Below are 22,845 nucleotides of genomic sequence, written 5' to 3'. Positions count from 1 at the left end.
CCATGGTACACATTGCATCGACCTCATCCCTCCATCGCTACTACGGTGTTATCTCGTCTTGCGCTGGTGCGTCTCGTCCAGCTCTGCAATCTCGTCCAGCAGCTGGCAAGTCTCGGTGGGGTTTGCAATCCACGCCGTCGTGCAGGCCAGTCGCGCCTTGAAGTCGTTCGCCCCGGCGCTCAGAAACTGGTCCCCAACGTGCAGCGTCTTGCCTCCTTCAATCGCCCCAAAGATTCGCTGGCACGCCAACACACCCCAGCTCTTGTCTCCAATATCCACAAACACGTCGTTGCCACCTGGTCACCATGTCAGTGCCTTGTCGGTGAGCGAACGTGGTACACGAACCGTTAAAAGCGCAGAATGGCAGTCGTTGTCCCACCTCAGATATGTCCTAGACATGTCAGCACATCACAGCTCTCCGTCCACGCTGGCTGGTAGACATACGAGCACTTTCTGCACAATCAACACCGTTTCTTCCAGCGTCTCCCGGCAGAATCGATCGCCGTTCTTCGGGATGATGCCTACTGCTCTTTCTTTCCTGACAATCTCGGCGTTCATCCGCATGTTCTTCACTGTGTCTCTCAACGAAGACTCGGCAATGTCAAGCAACTCTGCAACGTCCGCATCCGACCACAGCAGCATCTCTTTCAGGACCCAATCTTCGCGTGACACGAACCTCAGCAGGTCTGGGCTGTTCTCATCAAACTTGAAGCAGAAGCTGCTCTCGCCGCCCATGATCATGAACCCCTGCTTCGACTCCAGCGGTAGATCCGACTCCTGAATTGCATGCAACAAGCCGAAAAGCCGTCCGTAGTACCGACTGGCTTCTGTGTAGCCTGCTGCCGTGACAATCCCAATCTTAGACCCTCTGCGCATAAGATGCAAGATCTTGGGAATGATGGGATTCTCGGGCAGCAAGTTCATCCCGTCGTCGTAGAGTGTGACATCTCCATCGAATGTCACAAGCTCAATAGGCCCACTGCGGACAAGGCTCATCACTTGAGCTGTGTTTAGGACCAGGCGCACGTCGTTGAAGGATGGTGGCACAAAACGCCTGTAGCTGATTGACCGGCGTTGATCTTGCCATATAAAGGCATCGTGGAGTGCCAAGGGTGTGAAGAAATTGGCCACGGTGGGTACCAGCAGCTTGAGCTTTGAACGATCTGGCTTTCCCATCTTCTGATGTTCAACTGCAGGCTGGTCAGTACCTCCCTGATAAGGAGAAACTTGCTAACGAGTGACTACCATCTTCTCGATTCTACGAGACTTACTGTGATCATTGATGATGTCCTCTACATCACGCATAATCTCAGCGTATCGACGCTGGGCAACGCTGGCTTGCTGATGGACTGTCTGAGCATTCTCCTCAAACACGGCAGTTGGCTGCGAGTGCAGAACAAACGGCACCGCGAGAAGACCCTTTAAGATGATTAGTACAGAACCCGTGCTTGGGAGTAACGGGCAAGTGGTACCTTGATCCATTCAATCTATACCACTAGGTCAGCATGAATTGTTGTGAAAAATGCTTGCAAACGTTCATACCAACTGATCTCGCCTGTGAGTCTTGACTGATTGTTAGAGAGTAGTGACAGAATGTTAGAGGCTGGACGGCGGACCTTGAGAGCATCTACATGCCAGCCACGTTAGCGTGCTGAGATTCAGCTTGGAACCGTGAGTGAGGTAACATGGACAGCGACGAGCATCGACTTACATTCGACGCGGTATCTGGTCGTCATAGTGCAAGTGCGGTTGGTGAGCGGACGTTAAAGACAGAGGAGAGAGCGTGGAGAGATGTCAATGTGTCCAAGACGACTGTGAGTACAAGCTTGTCGGAGTATGCCGCTAGGCTCTAGCGGACGTGAACAGGGGACAGGTGCACGTGAACCTGGTACGACGGTGCACTTAGTTCAGATGGCCTCCACAGTCGAAAGCACGTATGAGCAGCGAGTAACGAAGACAAGCGAGGCACGGCAGGACACCTAGTGCATGCAGCAATGGAGGCTACATGTCAGCGCATGTGTAGGTGGACAGGACGGGAACGGGGTGAAGCTTTATCGATAACAAACACACACGGCGAGCGGCGGGCGCTACCGAAAGTGAGCTTCGACCTTCGACCTTCGACCTTCGCGCAAGGGTCCACCACTGTCCATCCATTGTCCATGTACCGATCCACCGCCTCGCACCTGCGCACACGGGTCGCTGGACGATTCGCACCATGTCTGGAGTCGAATCGCTAAAGGACGTGGCATTGCGCCCATGGCCAGCGAACAAGAAGGATGAGCTGAGCAGGGACGCCTTGTTACAGCAGATTGAGCAGCTCACGACCGAGCGCGGCCACCTACGCGACATAACGGAGAAGTCGCTGCAGGCTGACATCGAGGCCGGGAAAGACGTTCCAGACGACGCAGAAGAGGGCTCCGAGGACGAGGAGGAAGAGAAGGACGTGCCGTCCAGGAAAGAGAAAATGGACGAGATATTCAAGATGCAGATGGAGATGGCTGGCCACTTGGAGTACGCTTGACCCTCGAACTCTGCGCTTCACGTACAGCTACTGACAATCCGAAGCTGGGCCAGGTTTGCGGCCACCAATGCACTCGATCTCATCTCTCTCGTTCTGTCGGCCGACCCCAACAAGCGCGCACCCACGTCCTTCAGCCATACTTTCCGTGAGGCTGGTCTCAACCAGGGGCTTCCCTTTGCATCGATGGGTGTTGCGAGAGAAAATCACGAGCAGCATCACTACAAACAGGAGGAGTTGGACCGAAAAGAAGAGCTGCACAGAAGGCAGGATCTTGTCTCGAAAGCTGCAAGGATGGAAGCACTCGATGCTGCCACAGATGAGATACTGAAGGCGGCGAAGAGCCTGGAGAAGGAAGTTCGTAGAGAGACAAAGTACTGGCAAGAAATCGTGTCAATCTCGGACAAGGGTTGGCCTATTCAGCGCCTCCGTCAGAACGCGCGCCACGTACCCTTTGGCGTCCGCTATGGGCTCCCGGAGGGTAAGTTTGCTGTCTTCATGTCAGAAACACACGCACTAACAAACCTCTAGCCAGCGACCATTTCAAAGCTCGTGGCTTCGCACCCCTGCGCATGGCCAAGGACGGCAGTATCGTTCTCGACCCGAACCTTTCCCTGAGGCCGAAGACACTACGCGTGAGAATCAGCGAGGGTGGGAACATCACCGGCTCGTCGCAGCTTCCCGTGGAAAGCGCAGGAGAAGGGTTGGCAGTCGAGAAATCAATACGGCTTGCACGAGACTCACTGCTTGAGGAAGAGCTATATCACGAGATGAGCCTAGAGACAAGACAGCTGCTGCCGTATGGCGTCCAACTGCGTGGTTCTGTCATCTCTGTAGATGAGCCTGGAGACAACGCTTTCGCAAACCGACGGCTCCTCATCGACTGCATACCACGAGACGACAGAAATTCGGATAATGAAGAGCATACAAACGACTGGCTGGCTCACAACGTGGCTGAAGCCTTGCGTCTTCTGTTGACCCACGAGCATAGCATGCGTCTCTACCGCAGGACTCAACTACCACCGCCGTTGACAGCACGAAAACAAGAGAAGAAGTCGCCCCCACTCTTACGCACGTTGCTTGCAATGCTGCACCATTTGCAAAGTGTGGACGCGTTGTTCACCTACCTTGACACCGTCTCAAGTACGCTGAGAAGCGCTGGTCTCGAGACATCGCTGACAACAAGTCGTGAGGAGTCCTGGATCAAGCTCCGCGAAAGCCTAGGAAAGTCGGCTAAGAAGGACCTCTCTGCGACCGACCAGCTCTTGGACATCTTCACCAAGCCATTCAACGGCAAAGCCACTCTGACTCTGCCTTGGAGCCAAGGCTCGCAAACGGAGCAGCTGACCATTGCGATACGCACCGTCATTGGTGCGCCAACTTTCGGTACCGAGTACAAGCTCACGCTGCCATCCTCTCTCACAACAGATCTTGGCCTCTCCACGGAAAACAAGTTCCAGTCCACGGCAGACATTACATCGTATATCGATTGGATCCTGTCACTATACATAGCACATCGAGTACTCAAGAACGAGTATGCAAACCGGGCAGCTGTCAAGGGCAACGAGGCCAGGGTGACAATCATGGGCAAGGTTAGCAAGAAGGGCGCATCGGTGAAGCGAGACGTTTCGATCGATTTAAGAGATGGCATACTGGCGTTGCACTTGGCTGACAGCAGCTTGAAGGGTTCATCACAGGAGTCACGTTCGTGGCCTGGAAAGGGGGAAGAGGGGCCGTTGAAAGAACAGGTCAAGAGCTGGGTTGGGTGAACTGTACACACAGTAACTATACTGAATCCTCACGTACAGCCTGGATTCTGTTTTGCCGTGTTGATTTTGCCCGCATTTTCACTATCCTGCTCACGCTTTGAATGTGTGCAATCAATCATGCATCCTTGCGTTCTGCAAAGCCAGTGTACAACCAAGCCCGCACTCAAATTAGGTGACGACACATCAGCTGATGTTGTTCCTGCTGCCTTGAGAGACGTCCGCAAGATTTGTGGTCGAGATCACCCCCAAGCCTATCTCGACCCGCGGGAGGATGACTGCCTGCCATGGGTTGGGGAGATGACGGTCGAGCGCCATGTTCTGCTTTTACTTGGCACGCAAGTAGCTGACGCTGTTTGCTGGTCCCATCGCGACGTTCGTCTCGGACCGGGTGCGGCCAGCAACCGCGCCAGATGCTCAGCATAACACCGCCATGGAGTCTAAGGTTTGCTTGCACTTCCTGCCGCTGGCCTTGTAGCGCAGCGCCGCACGTCCCGGCAAGTGCAATCACAGCCAAGCATCGAAGCAACAGTCGAAATGTTGCACTGCAATCGCTGCACAGTCTCGGGCAGTGTTGACATTGCATTTCTGCCCAAACTTCCACCTCCATTCGCCCACCCTGGTGTTGAGGCTGAAAACGTTCTGGTCGGCACCATGGTGGAGTGACCCCACTTGGCCATGTTTTTTCTGAGCCCATAGATCCCACAGATCCCACGTCATGCCGCAGCTTGCAGCCATTGAGCAGCATCGCATACAAACACGCGCAGACCTTATCGTTGGGTCGCCGAAGGTATATAGTAAATGACCAGACAGCTCTGCACAATCGATTCCTTTTGTTGTTCTCGATACTGTCAACCCTTCTGCTCGCTTGCTGCAGCCACAACAAAGCTACCCCTCCGTGAAGCTCTGAGCCTCAACACATCTACCAGGACCCGCTTCGGCGTCTCTCGCTTTTCCAGACACCGCACCTTGACCTCATACCTGACCCACAGTGAAACGCCTAGCGATTACATCATTCCTTGCTCTTCCTTTCCAAGACCTTACTCACGACCTTTACGACTTTTCACGACCACACCACACCACACACATCAACATGGCGCCCACGAACGTGCCAGCCCCGCTCGCGGGCAAGAAGAGGAGAATCGGTGTCATGACCAGCGGAGGAGACGCCCCCGGCATGAACGGCGCGGTGCGAGCTGTCGTCCGCATGGCCATCCACAACGACTGCGAGGCCTTCGCCATCTACGAGGGCTACGACGGGCTTGTCAAGGGCGGCGACATGATTAAGGAGATGCTCTGGGAGGATGTTCGAGGCTTCTTGTCTGAGGGAGGCACTCTCATCGGCACAGCGCGTTGCATGGAATTTATGCAGCGAGACGGTCGCCGAAGAGCCGCAAAGAACATGATCATCAAGGGCATCGACGCTCTCATCATCTGTGGTGGTGATGGCTCTCTCACCGGTGCCGACAGGTTCCGTGACGAGTGGCCCAGTCTGCTCGAGGAGTTGGTTCAGAGGAAAGAACTCAGCAAGGAGCAGGTTGACCCCTTCAGGCACCTCAACATCGTTGGCCTTGTCGGCTCCATCGACAACGACCTGTCCATGACTGATGCCACAATTGGATGCTACACGTCTCTTGCTCGTATCTGCGAGGCCATTGACTCGGTCGACACCACAGCCGTCAGCCACCAGCGTGCGTTCGTTATCGAGGTCATGGGAAGGCACTGCGGTTGGCTCGCCCTTAGCGCTGGTGTAGCAACTGGAGCAGACTTTGTCTTCACACCCGAGAACCCACCGCATCCGGGCTGGGAGAAGGAGATGCTCAAGCAGGTCAAGAAGCAGAGAGACATGGGCAAGCGCAAGACCATTGTCGTTGTCGCCGAAGGTGCCATCGATCGCAACCTCAAGAAGATCACTTGCGAGCAGGTCAAGGACGTACTCGCAAACGACGGCAAGCTCGACACAAGAATCACCACACTTGGCCACGTCCAGCGTGGAGGTACCCCGTCTGCCTACGACCGCATGCTTGCAACCCTGCAGGGTGCTGAGGCCGTCAAGGCAGTCTTGGAGGCTACTCCTGACACGCCCAGCCCTGTCATTTGCATTCAAGAGAACAAGATCGTCCGCCGATCTCTCCTAGAAGCTGTTGCGCAGACCAAGGAGGTCGCTGTTGCCATTGAGAACAAGGATTTCGACCGTGCTATGCAGCTCCGCGACGCCGAATTTGCCGACCAGTACAAGTCGTACTACATCACCACAGCGGCGAACTTGCCCGAGCTTCGCCTGCCAGAAGAGAAGCGTATGCGTGTTGGTATCATCCACGTTGGTGCGCCAGCTGGTGGTATGAACGCCGCCACTCGCGCTGCGGTAGCATACTGCATTGCGCGCGGCCACACACCAGTTGCGCTCCACAACGGCTTCCCTGGTATCATCCGTCACCACTCAGACGAGCCAGTGGGTGCTGTGCGTGAGATCAAGTGGATCGACGCCGAGACATGGGCCTCCAAGGGTGGATCTGAAATTGGTACCAACCGTGGACTGCCCAGCGAAGATCTAGAGACCTGTGCCATGGTTTTCAAGAAGTTCAACATTCAGTCGCTGTTTGTTGTTGGTGGTTTTGAGGCCTTCACAGCCGTGTCCGAGCTCCGCAAGGCTCGCGAGCACTACAAGGCGTTCAAGATTCCTATGGTAAGCTCTTCCGCCGAAGATGGTTGACTTGACAGCTAACATGGACAGGTCATCGTCCCGGCCACTATCTCCAACAACGTTCCCGGAACGGAATACTCAATTGGCTCGGACACATGTCTGAACGCTCTGATCCAGTACGCCGATGCCTGCCGTCAGTCCGCCTCCGCTTCGCGCCGCCGTGTCTTCGTCATTGAGACTCAAGGTGGTGAATCCGGCTACATCGCGACCGTCGCCGGTCTCTCCATTGGCGCGCTTGCTGTCTACACGCCTGAGGACGGCATCAACCTTAAGATGCTGGACCGCGACATCGACCACCTGCGCGATGTGTTCAAGAAGGACAAGGGTATCTCGCGCTCTGGAAAGGTCATTCTGGTCAACGAGAAGGCGAGCAAGACATACTCGGTCCAGATCATCGCGCAGATGATTGCAGAGGCCGGCAAGGGCAAGTTCGAGTCGCGACACGGTGTGCCCGGGCACTTCCAGCAGGGCACCACGCCCTCGCCCATGGATCGTGTCCGCGCCGTGAGGTTCGCGACAAAGGCCATGCAGCACCTTGAGGAGTTCATCGGCCAGGACCCAGATGAGATTGACGACGACCCCATGAGCATCAGTGTGGTTGGTATCAAGGGATCCAAGCTGCTGTTCAGCCCCATGGAACAGGTCGAGAAGAAGGAGACTGAGTGGCACAGGAGGCGTCCCAAGCACGAGTTCTGGATGGCACTCAAGGAGACGGTTGACACGCTGTCTGGTCGTCCTCAGGCGCCAAAGACCCCTACGCCTATTGATACCCTGGCGGGGAGACCGAGCAGCAGTGGCTCAGCGTTGTAAGAGAGTGTGAGGAGGAATTGCGGATTGTAATTAGCATGCAGTGAGACGAATTGACCGTGTATCTTCATGTCAGATGGGCGTGTACCCTGATTTGCTTCTCCATCTACATGTCCGTCCTGTACCCCTTCAAACTCGCATCATCCCAGCTCAAGAACTTCCCACTCAACCCCTTCTCGGCGCTCAAACTCAGATTCGCAATCACACCACCAGGCTGCTCGGGTCGAACCAGCTTGCCCTCCTTATGCAGTCCCTGGAACTTCTCCTGGTCAGTCGCGCTCATCGTCTTATGATGCTCCTCGCGAATCGCCCGCTGCATCTCCGTATCCACAACACCCGGACGGACACTGACGGTCGTCACATCCGGCTCCTCGACCGCCAGCGTGAGGGCGAGGTGGTTGAGCACTGCTTTCCCCGAGCCGTACGCAGCCCAGCCCTGGTATGCGCCTGTCGCGGCGCCACTGCTGGTGATGACGATGCGGCCGTGCGTCTTGCGCAGCTCCGGCAGCGCCGCTTGCACCATCCCCACGGCGCTGAAGACGTTGATGTCGTAGGCTTTGCGCCATTCGGCGGCGCTGCTGTCTGCGATCTTCTTCACTGGGTCGAGGGAGCCGTGGTTCAGGATTAGGCTGTCTAGCCGCCCGAAGCGCGAGGTGGCGACTGAGACCAGGTCGCTGGCGATGCTGGGGTCGGCGGCGTCGCCGATTACGATTTCGACACGCTCGCGGCCGTATTTAGTTTGTAGTGCTGTGAGGGCGGAGGCGGTGCGCGAGGTTAGGACGAGCTTGTGTTGGGCCGGCTGCGAGAGGAGGTAGTGGGCTATTGTGAGGCCGATGCCTGGTGTGGTGTTAGTGTTTGTTACGGTAGCGTTTGCGTTGGTTTTGGCTCAGAGACGTCTTGTTGGAATGCATCATGTCGAACTTGCTATGACAGCTCCAGGGAACGCATCCTGTCGAACTTGCTGTGGCAGCTCCAGCAGGTGGGGTGTATAGTGAAACGGGAATTTGGAGGGAGTGAGTGTTACAGTCGAGGCTTGTTCCTTACCTCGCGATGCTCCTGTGAGGATGATGACCATTTCTTTTGATTCGCTCATCGTGATTTATGGTGCTGTGGTGTCGTGGAGCGTTATCTATATTCCTCGAGATTTATGGAACTGGAGCTCCCCACTATGCCGCGGCTCGGACAAACGTCACGTCATAAATCGTCTGAGAGCTCTAAACACTTCTCCAGACATCACATCAGCCACAACCACGTCAATGGCCTCAAAAGTTCTGTCATCTGCGTCTGGCATGGTGCGGACATGTGCACGAGCAAGCACACGCTTCACTGCGCGCACATGTCTTCTCCCACTTGCGCAGCGCCGCAACATTTCAGCGTACGGCTACGAGCAAGCCAAAGCTCTCACATTCTCCGAATATGGCGAGCCGCCCGCGGTCCTGTCCCTCCACGGACACTCCATCTCCCCGCCGCACGGCGATAACATGACGATCCGCTTCCTCGCCTCGCCCATCAATCCGGCCGATATCAACCAGATCCAAGGCGTGTATCCATCCAAACCGACCTTCACCACAAGCCTCAGCACGCCCAATCCAATTGCCGTAGCTGGTAATGAGGGAGTTGCCGAGATCATCGCGCTCGGTGACAAGGTCAAGAGTGCAGGCTACAAGAAGGGTGACTGGGTCTTCATGAAGGGCCCAGGCTTCGGTACATGGAGAACACACGCTTCGGCAACCACAGATCAGGTCGTCAAGCTCGACGATGCTATGAGGGAGGGCATCACCGCCATCCAGGCAGGCACCGTCAGCATCAACCCCTGCACAGCATACCGCATGATCACCGACTTCACCACCCTCCAGCCCGGCGAGTGGTTTATCCAGAACGGCGCAAACTCAGGCGTCGGTCGTGCCGCCATCCAGCTTGGCAAGAAATGGGGTCTGAAGAGCATCAACGTCATCCGTTCGCGTGACGACAAGGCTTCAGAAGACAAGCTCAAGCACGATCTCAAAGCCCTCGGCGCAGACATTGTCATCACCGATGCCGAGCTCCAGGCTCAGGGAATCCGTGACCAGGCCAAAGAATGGACAAATGGCGGCCGCGAGAAGATCCGCCTCGCCCTGAACTGCGTAAATGGCAAAGCTGCGACCGCGATGGCGAAACTGCTCTCCTCATCTTCACACTTCGTCACATACGGCGCCATGTCGAAGCAGCCGCTCACCATCCCCGCCTCGATGCTGATCTTCAAAGACATTCATTTCCACGGCTTCTGGGTCAGCAGATGGGCGGAGAAGAACCCCGAGGCAAAGATTCAGACCGTCAACGACGTCTTGGATATGACAAGGAAGGGCGAGTTCAAGGACACGCCGTTCGACCAGATCAAGTGGGACTACGAAACAAAGGGCGAGGAACTAATCGCAAAGGTCAAAGACACACTGGAGGGTTATCGGGAAGGCAAGGGTGTCTTTGTATTTGGAAAGACATAAACAGGAACATTCGGAATATGTGTAGATATAATGTAAGTAGCTGAATTTATGGACTGGCGCTGTGTATAATCGATGCAAACGGTTAGTAACAATGTAACCATGTGGTTCATCAATACTTGCTGCCGGCTGTACCTGCATCGTGCCGCGGCTCGAACCAATCGTGACCCCGGAGCGGGGAAAACCAGCCACAGCCATCGAGCTTCTAACTCTACCCTTGCACATCAATTGCCGGTTACATGAACATGACGTGGAGACTTATAGCCGTCGTACCATCGGTACTCCGGTGTACAGGGTTGGATGCCAGTTGAGGTCATAATAACGACGAATGAGGTATAAAGTCTCAAGGCTGCCTATGGCCGCTTTCACGACCAACGCAAGATGTTGCCGAAATTCCTCCTCACTGCGAGCGCATTGCTCCCAGCGCTTTTGAGCGCTCAAGTGATTTCTGATCCTGGTGCTGCTGGTGGCCCCCTTGAGATTGTTCATCTGTACTACGATCAGTGGCCGACGGGTATAACTCGCCATCTCGACCAGATTTTGCATCTGTTAACATCACGACTAGGTATCACAGTGTCTCGCTCTGGCCGCATGTTTTCCAATTACCCTGCCGGTCTTGACGTATAGTAACCTAATGCTATTTACAAGTCATACAAATGTACTGATGCTATATAGCCAAATAATACCAACACTGGCGACGTCACGCGTTACGCTGTAGCGGAGCTCAACTCCAACAACACCGAGACGCCGTATCCCAACGCGGAGATCAACAACCCACCTGGCGGCGCGATCAACTATACTACGTCTCCTCCCACCAGTGCAAATTACCAGAGCTACCTCATTGGCGTGCAGTCAGTTGTTCTTGACCCTCTCGACCGCCTCTGGATCCTGGACACCGGCCGCGTACAAACCGCCGACGGAACCCTCTTGAACGCCTCCCCAGGTGGCACAAAGCTGATCTGCGTGGACATCACCACTAACAACGTAACTCAAACGATTGTCTTCCCACCCACAGTTGCGTATCCAGACTCTTACGTCAATGATGTACGCTTCGATCTACGCGCCTCACTCACCACCTCAGGCAAGGGCGTAGCATACATCACCGACTCGTCCTCGGAAGGCCGCAACGGCATCATTGTCGTCGACCTCGGCACAGGAGAATCATGGAGGCATCTGAACAACATCCCCGAAGTGAGCGCAGAGCGCGGCTTCGTGCCTTTCGTATGGGGCCAGCCATTGTACTACATCCCAGGCCCCAACATGCCTCTGACCACCGTGCCGCTTGGTAGCGACGGCATCGCGCTGTCTGCCGACGGTGAGGATCTGTACTTTGGTCCAGTCGGCGGCCGCGGATTGTACAGCGTGCCGACCAAACGTCTGCGCGACCGCAGCCAGAGCTCCGAACTGCTCGCTCAGGGCGCAGTGCAGAACCACGGACAGCGCGGCGTCAGCGATGGATTCGAAACAGACACCAATGGTTTCATCTACGCCGGCAACATGGAGCAGAACCAGCTAAACTTTTTCAACCCTGCGAACGGGACGATCTCTACTCTCGTCAGGGATCCGAGAATCAGCTGGATTGATACGAGTAGGTTGTCCCTGTTCCTTTCGCTCTACCTACCGGCAGATAGAATATATAGCTAACACACCACAGTGTCTGTTGCAAGCGACGGATATCTGTACTTCACCGACAACCAGCTAGCATTCAGCAAAGGCTTCTTCCCCGGTACGGATAGGCGCGTGCGTCCTTTTGCGCTGTTCAGAGCCAAGCTGCCGAACAACGGCACGAGGGTCGACCTGCAATGAGGTAACAAATCAATCCAAGCACAACAATCTCCAACCTACCTAGTCCTCCTCATGGGAGGTGTAACAACGGAATAGTGTAACCTAGATTGCATAAAAGTTGGCAAAAATTGATTGGTTGTCCATTGCTCTTGATGATGTGAAGGTCAAAAGAGATGGACGATCAGCTTGGCAAAAAATGATTCGACCCAGACTTGAACTGGAGACCTTCAGTGATCCAACGTGATTGTTAGACTGACGTGATAACCAACTACACCATCGAACCGTATCTTTTGTGATGATATTGCCTTTTAAATAAAATATATACTACGTTTGAGATTGGAAAGCAGCAAAGGAAGGTCAAGGTACCGCACAGCAATATAAACCACATCACGTCATTAGTCTGCGCTCGAGGCTCTTTGTAATAATGACGTCGAGTGCCTTGGCATCTATTTCCAACGATGCACGAAGCCTCGAGGGACTCGTCCTGACCCCTTTTATCTTCACCCCGATACTCACTCATTGTTGTTCCGTGAACTCGCAGTTTCTCAAAAAAAAAAAAACTCCAATGAACATTAGGCCTCACGCAAGGACACGACATGCGTGCAGTAAGGGGGGAAACAGGACAAAGGCACAAGGCACAGAAGAAGAACAGCACACGTAGCTTTCGTCTATGCTATCTGGAGTCTTAGTCAAAAAAGCCCCTCTCGGTGCCTATGCTGTTGCCCATCAAGGTGACGGCCTCGGAGTGGTTGGTAGTGTCCTTGTAGTTGTGCGCACGTCCGGTGTTGACATAGCCGGCAGAAACAGCATGCTTGGACACATGGTCGCCCATGAGCGTCTTCGCCTTCGCCATGTTCGTGGTGCGGCTGTATTGATGCCCAGCCTGCTGTTTCGCTGCTTTCTGCAGAATGCGGTCCGCGGCCTTTGCACCCCCTTGCTCGACTGCCGCAAGCAGCGTTCGCAGCGCGTCCGGGCTGCCGAGGATCTTGATATCGGTTTCTGCGCTGCGCTGGAGTTCTGCGGGGGGCGAGGTTCGCTCCAGTGCGGTGAGCAGGCTGCCGACGTCGTTGATGATGCGGTTCAGAGCTTCGTGGTCATGCAATGCCCAGATTGCGCGTCTGCTGAATGCTGATCCGCTGCGGGGGACGACAGAGACTGCGTATTGTTGCGCGCGCGACTTCTGCATCGCCTTTCAGTTTTGGCTCTGGATCCGCATGGCGATATGCTGTTGATTTCTTTTGCGCAACGTCTAGGCATTCCTTGATCTGCTCGAGGAGCTGTCTGGCATTCGAATACCGAGTCCCCAGCTGCGATCTAGCTGACTTCTCAACCTGCACGTCCACGGCTCGACCCCACCGGTGCAGCCTCCATCTTGAATCTTCCAACAGCAGCTGGCTCGTTGTGAAATCGCGCTCGAATGAAGCGCCTAGAGACGCATAACCGTAGCAGTCTACGACGCTGTTGAACAAAGCTGCAAGCCCGATGCCTCCAACGACAAGACCTGCGGTTTCCGCCATTGATACGTGGAAAGAGGTGTGAATTCATGGCTTTTAAAAGCCAAGGGAGGGTGTAGGCGCCTGGCACTCTCCACGGCGGCGAGCTCAGCCATCCTATACATGAGGCGGTGCTCGATAAGTTGACCGGTATTTCTCTTCTACAGACTGATTGGGGCGCGGCGGCGTAGGTTATAAGCACCTGGCCCAAGTGTGGAGGTCCGTAGGATCACAATGCCTGTCAACTACCGCAAGTGCAGGCAGATTCGAGGAAAGCTCATGCGCTGCGCCATCAAAGCTTATTGAACTGCGCGCGTGACGTTACCACATCATACTAAAGGGGGCACTCCCCTCGTTCTAGAGCAGCTGCTGATTGCTCTCCATCGACTGGATTTACTGTTGTACAGGGGCTGTATCCTCTTTGGATACGGTCCAACGTAGGTGATGAGGCGGAGGAGATACACACGACTCAACGCCTCGTTGGTTGCAGGCAAGAGAAGTATTGGATACGAATCTCCTCATACCGCGGTCAGATTTCTGGAGCCCGCAGCGGATCACAGAATGTCTACAAGCTATAGTATCCAGCTGTTGCGCTCTCGTCAACAGACTCGCAAAGCTAGGTCTACGCGGGCAGATCAAGCGTCAATTTGAACGCTTTGCCTCAAGATAAGCCTCGCACAGATGCCAGCAAAGGCGGGATCTTTGAGTAAAGCTGAGTGGTCACTGGATTGCTGCTTACACATGTGGGGCGATACGATTCTACACGACCAGGGCCTTGCTACCAGATATGGCCCGCCAGGCGCCGCTGCGACGCAACCTGCACTCAGAGGTTGCTTGAAACCCAGAATGGACATAGCCACTCTTGTCGTCCATCGTTGCAGACGATGTTGTTGCCTCTTGTCCTTGTTTCCACTCAAATACAATGAGCTCCCCTACCCAACGAGGCCATGATTTCCAATACGTTCACAATTATGGCGGTAAGATTCATATGGGTGACGGATACTATCACTACCACACCGAGGAACACAGCCTAGATCATCTGGTATATGTTGAAGATGCGGAGTTCCTCTCGACAAAACATGGAAACAAGCCTGCCTGTACGAAAGGAACAAGAACAGAAGAGCTTCTGGCTATGGAACGCTGGGCTGGTCAGTCTGACCCACGAAACATATTTTGGCTCTGTTGAATGCCTGGTACGGGAAAGAGTACTATTGCACGAACAGCCTTTGAGCATTGGACGGAGCACAGAGGGATTGGGAGACTGTGTGCATCATTTACATTCGAACGAGGTGTGGTGGACGATGCACAACACTTATTCACGACTCTGGCTTTGCGGCTAGCATGTGACCAGCGCCTCCGCCATCACATAAGCGAGGCGTCTGGGAAAGACCGAAACGTCTCCAAGACTGCTCTAAGAAACCAGTTCATGATGCTGTTGCACAGTCCCATTATGAAGGCGCGTCAAAACGGCTTCGAAGAGCCGATCTATCTGTTTCTCGACGCACTAGATCAATGCTCAGACACGAGCCAGCTTCGCAGGATCTTTGAAATAACGATTTCCCAAGAAGCTCGACAAGCTCGGATCCGATTCATCATCGCCAGCAGGCCAGAGGAGCCTTTACATTCGCTCCTCGACACCCGTTCCCAATGTGTCAAACGCGATCTCGACTACCGTGATAAGCGGGTCGTCAAAGCTGATCTGACGCTTTTTCATAAAGCGCAGATGCCCTACCTCGAAGGAGACGATCTGGAATTCTTGGTAAAGGAAGCAGAGGGGTCTTTCGTCTTTGCCGCACAGACATGTCTGGTCCTCGATGCATCGAGAAGCTCGCTACTGAAGCCCGATTTGGTTCTGACTCGACGGGGATCTGGAGTCTCGGGTTCCACAACTCTAACACCTTTGGACAAGATGGATGCTATATACGAGGAGGTTTTATCAACATGCTTGTCGCAACTGAATAACCAAGACCGACGGGTGTGGATCCAAATGCTCCATCATTTCATCGCTGCTGCCGAAACTCATGGCAAAGTCGGGGCCAGCTGCGATTACTGGTCTTTTATCAATACTGCCGGATATGGCGGCATAGACAGTCTGAACACTCATAGATTTCGCAAGAGTATAGGATCTCTTGTACGTTTCTTCAGCAATGAAAGAGTGGACTTTATCCATTCTTCCTTCTCGACTTACTTGCGGGACAAACTTCGAAGCAGCCCCGAGGAACTTTGGATGGACAGTCCACAAATTCACAAGTTCTTTGTTCGCACCTCGGCCTCCTTAATCCAGGATGCCTCTCAATTGCAGGTATCCCAGCAGGTGCCGCTACAGCGTCGACACATAAACCGACGAACTCGATACGCATGTATGCAGTGGGTTTCTCATCTCTGCTTAACCCAGGATCGAGAACACAAGATCCGGCGGTTGCGCGAACTCGCCACGTCACAAGCCAACTCTCTGCTGTACTCGACATCTGTGATCCTGCTCCTAGAAGGTCGAGAAGCATGCAAGGACTACTTCACACGCTTAAACGATGTAGTGAACACTCAGCTGAAAGCTTCAGAAGGGAGTGTAGTGTCCCATTCCCACACGAAAGAACCACCGAAAGACTCAGACGCGGACTTGAACTGTCTTCTCAACAGTCTGCTCGACATGCACCGCACCCTCGACCTATACCACGACAGAATCGAAGAGTCGCCGTCAGAGTTCTGGAAGCTTTACTACCGCCTGCCTACAGACCCTACTGAGGTCGAGTGCAACCATCGCACGTGCATCGCTAGAGCACGGTGGGATCCTCTCCGCGGAACACAAGCACGAGTGGACAGGCCTCTGCAGCTGCGACCTCCAGAGAGGACGACGCGGCTATCAGCTAGCAGCTTGGAAGGCTCTGAATCTGGTTCTGAGATGTCAACTCGAAGAACTCGACGCTTCTCGGGCAGGATCATCCCCGCCACAGCGCACTGCGAGAGCTGGCTGAACGAGCTCAGCGGAACCTCTGCTGACCGGAGGCAGTAGCACGCGCGGAGAGTAGAACGAACGACATGTTTCGCGACACATATCCTTGCTTCAATGCTTACCGTCAACGTAGCATGATAATCTCCATCTTGTTGTTTTACTAGAATTACAATGCAGTATCCATCTCAACACCCTACTACCAATCAGGAACTCAGTCGCATTCGCTCACCACATGTTTGTGGGCTTCGCTTCCACCATCAGAGTAATTAACCTACCTGCACGAAATCCTTTCCCGTCCGTTCCGCACAGTATCCACAGCGCTCCGTGCACACCCTCTTCTGCAGCACCGGTAAACCAGGTCGCGTCCCAGCGCACAGTCGAAACAGCATTGCAGAGCTATGCCAATGCCACGGTGAGAAGCCAGAATATACAGCTCTACACCGCCATCTCAGCTCACCCGAATTCTCGATTCGTCGGCTTCGTGCTTGCATTGGCTGTTGTTTCTGCTTTCTGACAATGCCAGTGTTTGGGCCAGCGGGTGCAGAGCTTTGCGTTTACAGGGGTAGCGGGGTAGAGAGTTAGTAAGCAAGGGAAAATCACAACAGTAACAGGAGTGTAAATAGCACTGTAAACACTGTTTCATTCATGTGCAGACCTGTAAACTATTTAATCCTCATCATCTTCATCACTGTCCTCTGAGGAGGAGGAATCCATAGCAAGCTCTAGAGCCGCTACGGACTTCTTTACGTCCCGTACGCACTTACGGACCTCTGTAAAAAATGTTAGCAGCCAGTAGATTTCTTTTACAGGCCTGTAACCTACTCTTCTTCTTCCTCTTCCTCTTCTCCTTCTTCTTCTCCTTCTTGGAGGCGGTGGCGGTGGTGGCGGCGGCGGCGCTTCTTGGAGGGGGTGGCAGGGGCAGCGGCAGGGGCAGGGGCAGCAGCAGCGGCAGCGGCAGCGGCAGCGACCTGGCGGCGGGACCTGGAGGGGGTGGCGATGGCGGGGACGGGGACGACGGGGGCGGGCGTGGCTGTAGCAGGGTCAATAAGGTCTGTATGGGGAATGTGGAGGCTGTAAACTTACGGCGGAAGGAGCAGCGGGCGCCCTCACTGCCATAGTGGCAGTTGGCGCACGAGTCGAGCAGCTGGCCTGTAACTACCACGCAGGTAGTATACGGGCCAGCTGCTCGCTGGCAGGAGTCGCATTCGGTGGGGGCGACGCGGCCGACAACCTGCGCGAGCGCAGATTCGAGGTTCTGCTGCCGAACTGCTTACTGTCAGTACAGGGCTCTACAGGACACTTACAGGGGGTTACTTACCAGCGAGGTTGAACTTGCTGGGCTCGTAGCCCGCGCGGAACTCCAGCTGGCGCTGGACTGGCCGAGAAGCCAGCCTTGTGCAGGCCCGCGAGGCGGGCGGCATGGCGAGCAGGGCGGCGGCGGTGGGCGGGCCGGGGGCAGGGGGGAGCGGCGGGAGGGCGGGGGCGGCAGCGAGGGCGGCGGCGGTGTTGGCGGGGGCGGCGACGTCGTCGGCGGGGGCGGAGGAGTCCATATTGATGACCTAGAGAGTAGTAAAACAGGGGGAGGGCGGCTGCCTATATAGTATATCGCAGCCAGCTAGCAGCTGCCAAGACCTGCGATATTTTGGTGTTGTAGCTCACCGTGAATAGTATATTCTGTTTGTCGGGCCAAAACAGTGAATAGGCAGCCATTAAATAACGTTATAGGGCCTGTGGCTATACTGTATCTAGATTGTACGGTCACTGTACGTGGCCTGATTGGTGCTGGATACTGGTACGCGGGGGGTTTGTAAGCTCACGGTGAAGGTCAACCTGCGGGCACAATAGCACCTGTAACGGCAGAATAACTAGGCGGTGACGTACTATTAATAGCCGTTAGCCCGATATACTAGTAGGTTGTGGCAGTGACGTTGACGGGCTGATATACTGGTAGCGGCGACGTTAGCGGGCTGATATACTAGTAGGTTGTGGCTGGCTACAGGAGCACCTCTAGGTATACGATATTAGGGACCGTACAGGATGGCTTATCGCTAGTATCAGGTGCTGGCAGCAGGATTGACAGGCCTGCAAGTGTAGTTACACGGGACATAGCTACGTATAGCTGGCCATGTGTAAACACAGCGTAACGCAGATCAACGCCTACAACAGAGAGTGACTGGCCCTGTGACTTGTTTACAGTGATTGCAAAGGAGAGGCGAACTGGAAACTGGACCCGGCTGACGATAAACGGGAGCTCTCTACTGGTTGAAGTGAGCCTGATACGTGGCAGCAGGCGGAGCTGGCCTGCAAACTCGCCAGATAGGATGCGGGCCTGGATACAGCGGGAGGATATCTGTGTAACCGCTAAACAGGTACCGTTGCAGAGCCCCTGGCTTAGGTACAGGTTCCGTAGAAGCATTATTGGTACGCCTACCTTGAGCAGAAGGCGTGACGGGGGCAGTGACGGGGGCTCAAAGGACTGCAGCAGCTCTACGGGAGGCAGATCCTGTGTTGTATTGTCCTCAACCTCAGCAGAGTCCACTGCAACCAGCTCTACTAGCTCACCAGGGAAGGCAGCAAGCATTGCGGCGTTGATTACAGCCACTGCGTCGTTCCGTACGGCCAGTATAGCACGGCCGTTGAGGACCTGATAGTCCGCAGCAGCCTGCTGGAGGAGGTGCGGCGGATAGACGTGATCCAGGAAGCCCTGTAGGCTGTAGTAGACGGTCATCCAGTCTGGGATGGAGATCAGGCCATCCATCTCACGGGTAGCCAGTCCCCGGCACCAGGCTGCAAAACAGGTGTTGTCAGCCCCAGATAGCACCCGCATATTCTGACGCAGGTGCAGTACGGTCATGTGCGGCCATATGAGCGTAGACTGCTGCAGGCAGGCGTTGACGATGGCAGGCCGCTGGCCCCGGCGGACGACGGGTAGGATCTGGGCAAAATCGCCGCTGGCAATTACAGGGAGGCCGCCAAACAGGGCAGGGGAGCTACGGACGTCCTGCAGCATACGGTGGACTGCCTCAAAGCAGTAACGGTGCTGCATAGGCACCTCGTCCCAGATAACTAGAGTAGCGGCCTGCAGCAGCCGCCCAAGCTCCGAGCCTGGAGCAACAGGGCAGATGGAATCGTCGTGGATATCCAACGGGATCCGGAAACGGGAGTGGGCAGTGCGGCCGCCGGGCAGCAGGACAGCAGCTATACCCGACGACGCAACGCACAGGACCACCTGGCCTGTAGAGCGATAGTAGGCACATATACAGCGCCAGAGGAACGTCTTGCCTATGCCTGCTGGGCCCTGTACGAAGAAGTGGGCAGTGCTGTGGTCAGCCTCAATAGCGGCAGTAACGGCATCAAATACGGCGCGCTGGTCCATATTCAGCCCTGTAACAGTGTCCCAGAAGGCAGTGTCCTGCCCGTCTGTATCGTAGGCCAGCTCAGCGGCAAGAAGCTGATTCTGCAGCCGTACTCCCCAGTTGAACTGGCACGCAGGGAGTGAGAAATCCGTAAGACGTTTGCCAGACTCTGCCAGCAGCCCTTCTATCAGATACAGGCCGTAGTCAAGGTACGCGTCTGGATCTGCGGATACTAGCAGGGCAGCAGCAGCCTCAGGTAAGTCGTCACACAAATCCGCCTGGAAGGCTGCCCAGATAGCAGCTGGATCTGTAACAGGCCCATTTAAGAGAGCAGCAACGAAGAAGTACCGTAACGCCTGGCCTGTGGCAAACGTAACGGCGTCCTGGAAGCAGGCTACCCAGTCTCCATCGTGTAGCAGTAACCCGCGGGCAGCTGCGGCGGCCTGGAAAGTAGGATACTCTGTGCCGCTAAAGGTACGCAGGTCCGCGTAGGACTGTGGACCCCGTACGGTAGTCAAGAGAAGCCGTAGATAGAACCGTTCACCCTGTAGCGGGCTGCAAAAGTACATGCGGCCAATCGCAGTGCCGCGCTGACGCACGTGCCAGGTCCGTGACGGGAGGTGCCAAACAAACTGGGATGGATAGTCCTGATATAGGACCTCACGGCCATACTCATAGTCAGCGTTGCGCTGGAAGAACGCCGTAAGCGTAGTTACAGATCGCTCCAGGCAGGCTAATAACTCTGCAGTGGTAGCGTTAGCAGGGAACGTAACTATCTGCTCATTCGGTAGGTGGACCGCTAGGGGCACTACAGTGGGCCGCTCCATGTGTACTGGGTACTCAAACAGCCGCCAAACAGCCTCAGATGGACTGATATATCGCCCGTTTAGATGCTGCTTAACCTCATCTGCTTCTGAGACGTTTAGTACTGCCCTGTCAGTGCCCTTGTAGATGTACTTGTGGACGTATTTAATAGCGTAGATAGTGCCGCAAACCTCTACATTGATATAGGCCCAGTACTTACAGAGCAGACCAGGGTTATACGGGACAACCCAGCTGTTATTAAGGTGTACAATACGGCCCTTACACCGTACAGCAAGCGTGCAGCCATCATCCCGGCGCTGATACTTAGGGTACCCGTCCTCATGGACCACTGTAGATGGGCAGTAACGCTTAGGAAAGTTCTTAGAGCACCGCGGCGGGGCGCTGTCGCGCTAAGGCACCATACACGGGGCCTGCAGATTGTGCTCCCCACATGGCCCGTGAAGCATGAAGGTCCGTACAACCTCTGTAAGCAGGCCGTCTGGGTCATCCACAGGGGAAGGGATCTCAGCCTGGATAGTGCTATCAATTGTTACAGGATCCGTGAACGCCTCGCGGTCGTGTAGGGTCAGGAACAGCAGCAGGTGTATATGGGGCAGGCCCCGTTTCTGGTACTCAATCGTGTACACGTGGCCCAGATGGGTGCCAAACAGGTTGCTCTTCACATCGGCTACTAGCTTCTGCACCTTCAGATGGAAGGCCCGGCAGATTAGATCAGGCCGATTCAGGCCTGTCTCCCCAGGGCGGAGCTCACAGGCAACCTCTGGCCAGTATGGGCTAGCTGTAAAAGTGATAAACAGGGTAGGGCGGCCATATCGACGGACGATAGCCATAGAGTCCTGATAGCACTGGCTGACAAATCGTGAGCTGCCTAGATAGGACGACGGCAGGACAACGCGGCGTCCAACAGGGCCTGCCTGGGCGTCGTTGTTGCCCATAACGGCATCAGCAACACCGCTATACAGGTCTGCCCGCAGCTGTGCCTGGTTTGCTCGGATCCAGGCCAGCCGGGCCTGGTCGCAGATAGCCCAGATATCCACAACGTACTGCTGAAACAGCCTGTAGAAGCGGAACGGATTTGTAGTCTGCCCAGGGCGGGGGTGTAGATAGTATCGATAGTAGGTTTGCTGGGTCAGCGACGTCTGCAGACGGGATCCGTCCTGGTTACGGAGCGTTAGCCCCGGCCGCCACCCAGAATCCCCGTGGGGAAACATCAGTACGTAGTGTAGCGGCATGTAAGATGGGTGGGCGGCGCTAATAGTAAACAGGGCGCTGGAGTTACGGGCCGCTAGGACGATGGGACGGGACGTCTCTGCACCTGCTGCGTCAGGTATCACTAGGCCTAGCTCATCGCTAGTAGGTACGTTCTCCCTGCGGCGGTCCTGCCCAGTCTCTAGGGCTAGTGTAAGCCTGCTGGTTAGTATGACGCGGGCGTCTGCAGCGCTACTGTTGAGCCGATCCTGGGCTGTGCGGTATATAGATATATATGGGTTATTGATCTCATATAGCATTGCCGTTAGATCTTGGAGAATCTGGAGCTGTAAGTGGCTGTTCCGCTGGTGGCGGGCGTTGGCAGCGTACTGTGGGTCGTAAAAGTATAGCTGAGCGTACTGCGGCAGGCTTCCCTTGAGAACCTCTACAGGGCCGCTGCGGTGGTATAGGGCCCCGTGGATCTGAAACACCTGCACGCCAGGGCCCTGCGCCCCACGGCTGGTAGGTGTACAGTCTACCGAGGTAAACGCAAAGGCAGCGTTGTAGGCCCGTAGCTCCTTACGGAAGTGCCGCGCTGCTAGAGTATTCGTGTTGAGTAGCTGATACAGGTACGACGGCAGCAGTGTGAGGGCTGGCAGGTCGACCTCGCCGTCCAGGCAGCAGAGAGTAAATCGCGGGTCTGTTACAGAGGTAGTGCTCTTCCGCTCATCTATCCAGTGTAAGGCGCCGCAGGCTGAACAGGGCACCTGCATGCTGCCAATATCGTAGTATACACCATCAGGACGACGTCGCAGGAGCGGGGTGGTGTCCTGTTGGAGCCCTACAAGGACTGTCTCGGGCAGGTCGTCAAACGGGTTATCACTATACTGGGAGCTAGGGGCAGCAGCTGGAGCAGCAGCAGCCGGGTTATTAGGAGTATTACTGGCACTGCCCTCACGGCGTGAGGCCTGTTCAG

General features: G+C 55.2%; 11 protein-coding genes and 1 non-coding gene across 13 annotated transcripts, besides 20 other annotated features; 5 read left to right on the top strand and 7 right to left on the bottom strand.

The window, feature by feature from the left end:
* Positions 1 to 48: 48 nt before the first annotated feature.
* Positions 49 to 1,736, bottom strand: EKO05_0004654 (IMP-specific 5'-nucleotidase; the record flags this gene model as incomplete). Its single annotated transcript, XM_038939255.1, has 8 exons — positions 49 to 296; positions 346 to 391; positions 445 to 1,190; positions 1,272 to 1,419; positions 1,473 to 1,487; positions 1,543 to 1,563; positions 1,617 to 1,627; positions 1,712 to 1,736. 8 exons carry the CDS (start codon positions 1,734 to 1,736, stop codon positions 49 to 51), a joined length of 1,260 nt encoding a protein of 419 aa, XP_038799213.1.
* Positions 1,737 to 2,215: 479 nt separating this feature from the next.
* EKO05_0004653 (RNA polymerase II mediator complex subunit) lies at positions 2,216 to 4,287 on the top strand (the record flags this gene model as incomplete). The annotated part of the gene is made up of 3 exons (XM_038939201.1): positions 2,216 to 2,511; positions 2,566 to 2,999; positions 3,050 to 4,287. The coding sequence occupies 3 exons, from the start codon at positions 2,216 to 2,218 to the stop codon at positions 4,285 to 4,287; spliced, it is 1,968 nt and encodes a 655-aa protein (XP_038799212.1).
* Positions 4,288 to 5,348: 1,061 nt separating this feature from the next.
* Positions 5,349 to 5,375: a tandem repeat.
* A 2-nt stretch (positions 5,376 to 5,377) lies between these two features.
* Positions 5,378 to 7,798, top strand: EKO05_0004652 (6-phosphofructokinase; the record flags this gene model as incomplete). Its single annotated transcript, XM_038939171.1, has 2 exons — positions 5,378 to 6,970; positions 7,019 to 7,798. The coding sequence occupies 2 exons, from the start codon at positions 5,378 to 5,380 to the stop codon at positions 7,796 to 7,798; spliced, it is 2,373 nt and encodes a 790-aa protein (XP_038799211.1).
* A 103-nt stretch (positions 7,799 to 7,901) lies between these two features.
* Positions 7,902 to 8,888, bottom strand: EKO05_0004651 (Benzil reductase ((S)-benzoin forming); the record flags this gene model as incomplete). Its single annotated transcript, XM_038939148.2, has 2 exons — positions 7,902 to 8,632; positions 8,840 to 8,888. 2 exons carry the CDS (start codon positions 8,886 to 8,888, stop codon positions 7,902 to 7,904), a joined length of 780 nt encoding a protein of 259 aa, XP_038799210.2.
* A 163-nt stretch (positions 8,889 to 9,051) lies between these two features.
* EKO05_0004650 (Trans-2-enoyl-CoA reductase (NADPH)) lies at positions 9,052 to 10,275 on the top strand (the record flags this gene model as incomplete). The annotated part of the gene is made up of 1 exon (XM_038945633.1): positions 9,052 to 10,275. One exon carries the CDS (start codon positions 9,052 to 9,054, stop codon positions 10,273 to 10,275), a length of 1,224 nt encoding a protein of 407 aa, XP_038799209.1.
* A 378-nt stretch (positions 10,276 to 10,653) lies between these two features.
* EKO05_0004649 (uncharacterized protein) lies at positions 10,654 to 12,078 on the top strand (the record flags this gene model as incomplete). Its single annotated transcript, XM_038939181.1, has 4 exons — positions 10,654 to 10,786; positions 10,838 to 10,893; positions 10,948 to 11,860; positions 11,927 to 12,078. 4 exons carry the CDS (start codon positions 10,654 to 10,656, stop codon positions 12,076 to 12,078), a joined length of 1,254 nt encoding a protein of 417 aa, XP_038799208.1.
* A 176-nt stretch (positions 12,079 to 12,254) lies between these two features.
* Positions 12,255 to 12,340, bottom strand: EKO05_7t2. The gene has a single exon. It is a non-coding gene; the product is annotated as a tRNA-Val (tRNA).
* Positions 12,341 to 12,670: 330 nt separating this feature from the next.
* Positions 12,671 to 12,714: a tandem repeat.
* Positions 12,715 to 12,742: 28 nt separating this feature from the next.
* EKO05_0004648 (uncharacterized protein) lies at positions 12,743 to 13,243 on the bottom strand (the record flags this gene model as incomplete). The annotated part of the gene is made up of 1 exon (XM_038945632.1): positions 12,743 to 13,243. One exon carries the CDS (start codon positions 13,241 to 13,243, stop codon positions 12,743 to 12,745), a length of 501 nt encoding a protein of 166 aa, XP_038799207.1.
* Positions 13,244 to 14,736: 1,493 nt separating this feature from the next.
* On the top strand, positions 14,737 to 16,560 carry EKO05_0004647 (uncharacterized protein; the record flags this gene model as incomplete). Its single annotated transcript, XM_038945631.2, has 1 exon — positions 14,737 to 16,560. One exon carries the CDS (start codon positions 14,737 to 14,739, stop codon positions 16,558 to 16,560), a length of 1,824 nt encoding a protein of 607 aa, XP_038799206.2.
* Positions 16,561 to 17,017: 457 nt separating this feature from the next.
* Positions 17,018 to 17,396: a mobile genetic element.
* Positions 17,323 to 17,365: a tandem repeat.
* Positions 17,366 to 17,411: a tandem repeat.
* Positions 17,412 to 17,466: a tandem repeat.
* Positions 17,467 to 17,537: a tandem repeat.
* Positions 17,467 to 22,845: part of a mobile genetic element that runs on past the window's edge.
* Positions 17,811 to 18,050, bottom strand: EKO05_0004646 (uncharacterized protein; the record flags this gene model as incomplete). Its single annotated transcript, XM_038939552.2, has 1 exon — positions 17,811 to 18,050. One exon carries the CDS (start codon positions 18,048 to 18,050, stop codon positions 17,811 to 17,813), a length of 240 nt encoding a protein of 79 aa, XP_038799205.2.
* Positions 17,910 to 18,043: a tandem repeat.
* EKO05_0004645 (uncharacterized protein) lies at positions 18,116 to 20,683 on the bottom strand (the record flags this gene model as incomplete). 2 transcript variants are annotated; one of them, XM_059636431.1, is made up of 3 exons in its annotated part: positions 18,116 to 18,261; positions 18,318 to 18,380; positions 18,535 to 20,683. In XM_059636431.1, the coding sequence occupies 3 exons, from the start codon at positions 20,681 to 20,683 to the stop codon at positions 18,116 to 18,118; spliced, it is 2,358 nt and encodes a 785-aa protein (XP_059492414.1). The 2 variants fall into 2 exon arrangements, with proteins under 2 accessions (XP_059492414.1, XP_059492413.1); XM_059636430.1 differs by having other exon boundaries at positions 18,116 to 18,444.
* Positions 18,500 to 21,051: a mobile genetic element.
* Positions 18,569 to 21,051: a mobile genetic element.
* Positions 18,572 to 18,732: a mobile genetic element.
* Positions 18,572 to 21,048: a mobile genetic element.
* Positions 18,680 to 20,763: a mobile genetic element.
* EKO05_0004644 (uncharacterized protein) lies at positions 21,071 to 22,642 on the bottom strand (the record flags this gene model as incomplete). The annotated part of the gene is made up of 1 exon (XM_059636429.1): positions 21,071 to 22,642. The coding sequence occupies one exon, from the start codon at positions 22,640 to 22,642 to the stop codon at positions 21,071 to 21,073; it is 1,572 nt and encodes a 523-aa protein (XP_059492412.1).
* Positions 21,077 to 21,300: a mobile genetic element.
* Positions 21,077 to 22,659: a mobile genetic element.
* Positions 21,080 to 21,567: a mobile genetic element.
* Positions 21,080 to 22,674: a mobile genetic element.
* Positions 21,080 to 22,677: a mobile genetic element.
* Positions 22,770 to 22,792: a tandem repeat.

This window comes from Ascochyta rabiei, chromosome 7 (genome assembly GCF_004011695.2).
Source record: "Ascochyta rabiei chromosome 7, complete sequence".
Taxonomy (NCBI): Eukaryota; Fungi; Ascomycota; class Dothideomycetes; order Pleosporales; family Didymellaceae; genus Ascochyta; species Ascochyta rabiei.
Note: the sequence above shows the minus strand (reverse complement) of the source record. Positions and strands in the feature narration are given on the sequence as shown.